Below are 4486 nucleotides of genomic sequence, written 5' to 3'. Positions count from 1 at the left end.
ACTATTAATTTTAGAATAGAGAAAGCAATGGAGGCATGATAGCTTTATGCAACTGTTTCAATCATTTTATGTATTATAATTTGTACCATTGCAATATTGACAATTAATACAACGTAAGACAGATTTTTAATGGTAGAGTTGACATCAAGGCAGTAAGCTAACTGTTACTAGTGAAAAAAAAAGATCCATCAGAGAGAAGACTAAAGATATTCTTGACTGGGCTACAGATGTCCAACTATTGATTCATTGCTCTTCATAGTTAGCTTATTGAAAGAACTCAGGCTGACCATCAGAGAAACTAAATGCTTATTGTTACCAACGTATAAAATGGAAAGATTTAAGGAATTGATGTATTTGAAAGATATTTGATGCTGACATTACTGGTTGTGGTAAGTGTTTAAATACTAAAAGGTGCATAAACATTGTTAAAGAAAATTGTATACTTTGCATAATCCCAGCATTCTCTAACATGACTCTTGAAAAGTATTTAATTTGAAGGGAGTATATGTTATAGAAAGATAAATTTAGAGAATTGCTTTAATGTAGATTGTAAAGTTCTTAGTATCAAGTCAAAGAGGATAGTAGAGGTTCTTAAGCATTATTTCATATATCTGAATGTATTGAGGGTTATAAAGTACCCTAAATTCTTCAATCAAGAAAAATTCTACCAGTAAATGAGCTATGGGGAATTACTTGACTTAATGTTTTTCATTACTGAAAATTAAGTAGATAAACCTACTTTGTATTCCAAAAGGTAATTGTTTTAGTTTACTTCTCTAAAAAAATCAGGCAAAAAGCTTATTGAAAGAACTCTGGCTGACTATCAGAGAAACTAAATGCTTATTGTTAAGTATAAGATGGAAAGATTTAGGGAATTGATATATTTGAAAGATATTTAATACTGACATTACTGGTTGTGGTAAATGTTTAAGTACTAAAAGGTGCATAAACATTGTTAACAGAAAATTATATACTATGCATAATCAGCATTCTCTAACATGACTCTTGAAAAGAATATAATTTGGATAATTTATTATGTTTTTCATGTTATCATCATGGTGGTTGAGGTAATTCTGGGATTCTTAGGTGTGACGACAGTTAACCCTTGTAAAGGATAAATATCTGAAAAATAGAAATCAATTAAGCTATGTTCTGCTCTGTCAGAGCTTATCACACATAAGTCAAAAATTAGGTGGATAAGTATTGACAATGTAAACTAAATTTCTATATTGCAACTTTAACTAAATACAGCACTATTAAAATATGCCTAAGTTGCACATATGGCACATAACCTGTTATTGTATACATAGCTTTTACAAAGATGAAACAGAAGGATTGAAATTTGAGGCCATTTTAGGAGACACAGCAAGACACTGTGTGTATGTGTGTGTACATGCACAAGTATTATATATTTATGTATGCAAATTAATTTATATTAATGGAAAGTTTATTCTACCAAATTTCTTATTTTTAATATGTATGGTGTTTATTTTGAATTTTCAAATTTTCCTCCATTATTGTTACATAAGTTTTAAAAAATCAGAACTAAAGAACCATCCTTTGTAGTACCATGGCAGCACTTTCCTTGAAGTAAAAGAATATTCATTGACTCCTTTTTTCTCCGAGGTCTCTTTATTTGTGGGTGGGTGAGTAGATGTGAATTATATTCTTATCTTGATCACCAGAGTCCATTCAGTTCACTGTTCATGCATGCATGCACCATTTTAAAATTCAATTTTATGCTCAAGCACTGGATATTTGTAACAGAATGATAAAACCCTTATTAATGAGACTATGCTGTTTGAGAATGAGAGACTAAAAGACTAAAAGGGCAATAACAAAAGCCCAGTGTTCTCACTGGGAATGGAGACATCTATAATATGAAGAAAGATAATATGATTTATTTTAGGAGTCAGAGAATGATTTCTAGAGAAAATAATGTTGAAAGATGAGGATAAACCACCAGAAAATGATGAAGAGCTGGTTTGGTGTGAGTAGGGGTAAAATACCTTAAGAGGTAAGGTCATATTCGGGGCATATGTAATGTGCATTGTCTTAATAAGGTTATGTTATAGTATAAAGAGTTGAGAAGTTATTGAAAGAATTTAATGAAGGAAGGGGTCACTATTTTATATTATAGTGAAACATAAAGGAAAAATGCAGAAGTAAAGGGAAATGTGAAAAAACACTAAGCAGAATGATCAGCACCTTGATCACTATGATAACAAACAGAGATGAGACTATGAAGTGAAAAAAAGCCAAAATTACATTAAATATTCTTGGGCTGTCCTATATCCTTTTATTGGCATTCATTATCCATTTCTGTGTCTAATATAACATCCTTGTGACTACTAGAAGAAATATTTTGGGATGTATGCTTAGACTCCTGTCCTCTACCAAAGCTAAGGGTGTAATCAGATAGCATCTGTGGCCTATAACAGAGATTTCTCCACTCTGGCTGTAAGCTATCTACCCGATGTTTTCTACAAATATATTTGTAAAGCAAATTGAGTTATGGATTTCTCTTGCTCTGTAACTACAAAAGTCTTATAAACTCTTGTCACATAGGATAATGGTAGTAGGGGCAACCTCACTCCCTGTTCCAGGGCCATGATCACTCATTTGACTACAGAATAAATTAGTTATATGATCGTTGAGGTGATAGGTATGTTTTTATGTTAACAAAGTGATAATATTGGGAAATAAGTGAAATATAATTATATTTTGTTATATGTAGCACAATGTGAAAAAAGCTAGGAAGGCTCCCATGTTGCAGACAGGAGATGATGGATGAAATCAGCACTCAGATATGAAATATAGGTGGAATGACTGAAGGAAAGGATTAGTTTAGTATCAGAAAACATTGTGAGAGGTTTTTGTGAGATTTTTAATAAACAATGAGCATCATGAAAATAAACTTATCAGTGAAATTATTGACATGGACCATTGGAGATAGATCACAATAGTGAAGTATTGAATAGTAACGTTTAAGAAATAGTACATACAAAAATAGCAAATGACAGAAAGTGAGGTTCATCATTCTTATTTTATTTAAAGATAAAAGGACAAAACCACAATTTCAAAAAATATGGCATTTATGTGTTGAACAGAGGAGATAACAATTCAGCAATGTGAAAAAATCAGAACAATGTAAAAACAAATTATTTTCATTTCCCTCAACAGGGACAATTCACACAAAAGAAGGAGACTGGAAACTACACCACTGTGACAGAGCTAATCATTTTGGGACTAACAGAAGATCCTACACTGTGTATAGTCTTTTTTGTGATATTTCTAGGAGTATATATTGTCACGTTAGTGGGAAATATCAGCATCATTACATTGATAAGAATTTCTTCCCAGCTGCACACACCCATGTACCTGTTCCTCAGCCATCTGGCTTTTGTAGATATTGTCTATTCAACCTCAGTCTCTGTTATAATGCTTATGGAACTCCTTGGGCATGGACTGGTCCTACCTGTGGCTGCCTGTGAAGCCCAGCTCTGTATTTCAGTGTCATTTGGGTCAGCTGAGTGCTTCCTATTGGCTGCCATGGCCTATGATCGCTATGTAGCCATCTGTTCACCTCTCCTTTACTCTGTGCTCATGTCCCCCAGAGTCTGTTTTCTACTGTTGGGAGTTTCTTATGTTGGTGGTTGTATGAATGGTTGGACATTTACTGGTTGTTTGTTAAATCTGACCTTCTGTGGACCAAATCAGATAGATCATTTTTTCTGTGACTTCTCCCCTCTGTTGAAACTGTCCTGTTCAGATGTCTCTGTTATTGGATTCATCCCCTCTATCTCTTCTGGCTCCATTATAGTGGTGACAGTGTTTGTCATAGCTGTCTCTTACATCTATATCCTCATCACCATCCTGAAGATGCGCTCCACTGAGGGCCGCCAGAAGGCCTTCTCCACCTGCACCTCCCACCTCACTGCAGTCACTCTCTACTATGGGACCATCACCTTCATTTATGTGATGCCCAAGTCCAGCTACTCTACTGAACAGAACAAGGTGCTGTCTCTCTTCTACACAGTGGTGATCCCCATGCTAAATCCCCTCATCTACAGTCTGAGGAACAGAGATGTAAAGGATGCTCTGAGGAAGGCAACTGTCAGAATATATTCATAGACCTTTCAATTCAAGAGATAGGTGATAATTTCCTTTAGCCATACCACAGTTAGTATTCATTATATGATGCTTAACTGATTGCTTCATATTAAACCCTGTTTTCACTTAATCTTACATTTATATACTCATGTATCAACTGTGGGACCACTTCACCTCAGTAAAACGACAGAAATAGTCATTGCTATTATAGAACTTCTGGGAGATGTCAAGATATTTGCCTTAATTTTATTTGTGTAGCAAACAATAATTTGTGACTTCTGTGTGTCAGGCTAAATTTTAGCTGCATATATGAACTCACAAATTTCTTACAACAACCCATGTAATTGCCACTATTGTTTTATTTTGTGGATAC

At 34.2% G+C, this 4486-nt stretch overlaps 1 protein-coding gene across 1 annotated transcript; it reads left to right on the top strand.

Annotated features, from left to right (window-relative positions):
• Positions 1-1055: 1055 nt before the first annotated feature.
• Positions 1056-4134, top strand: LOC121457364 (olfactory receptor 473-like). Its single transcript, XM_041666036.1, has 2 exons — positions 1056-1067; positions 3184-4134. Exons 1-2 carry the CDS (start codon positions 1056-1058, stop codon positions 4132-4134), a joined length of 963 nt encoding a protein of 320 aa, XP_041521970.1.
• Positions 4135-4486: the final 352 nt, after the last annotated feature.

Source organism: Microtus oregoni, unplaced genomic scaffold (assembly GCF_018167655.1).
Source record: "Microtus oregoni isolate MIOR12 unplaced genomic scaffold, Mior012 000016F_ref0000370, whole genome shotgun sequence".
Lineage (NCBI taxonomy): Eukaryota > Metazoa > Chordata > Mammalia > Rodentia > Cricetidae > Microtus > Microtus oregoni.
The sequence above is the reverse complement of the archived record's forward strand: the minus strand, read 5'-3'. Positions and strand labels throughout refer to the sequence as shown.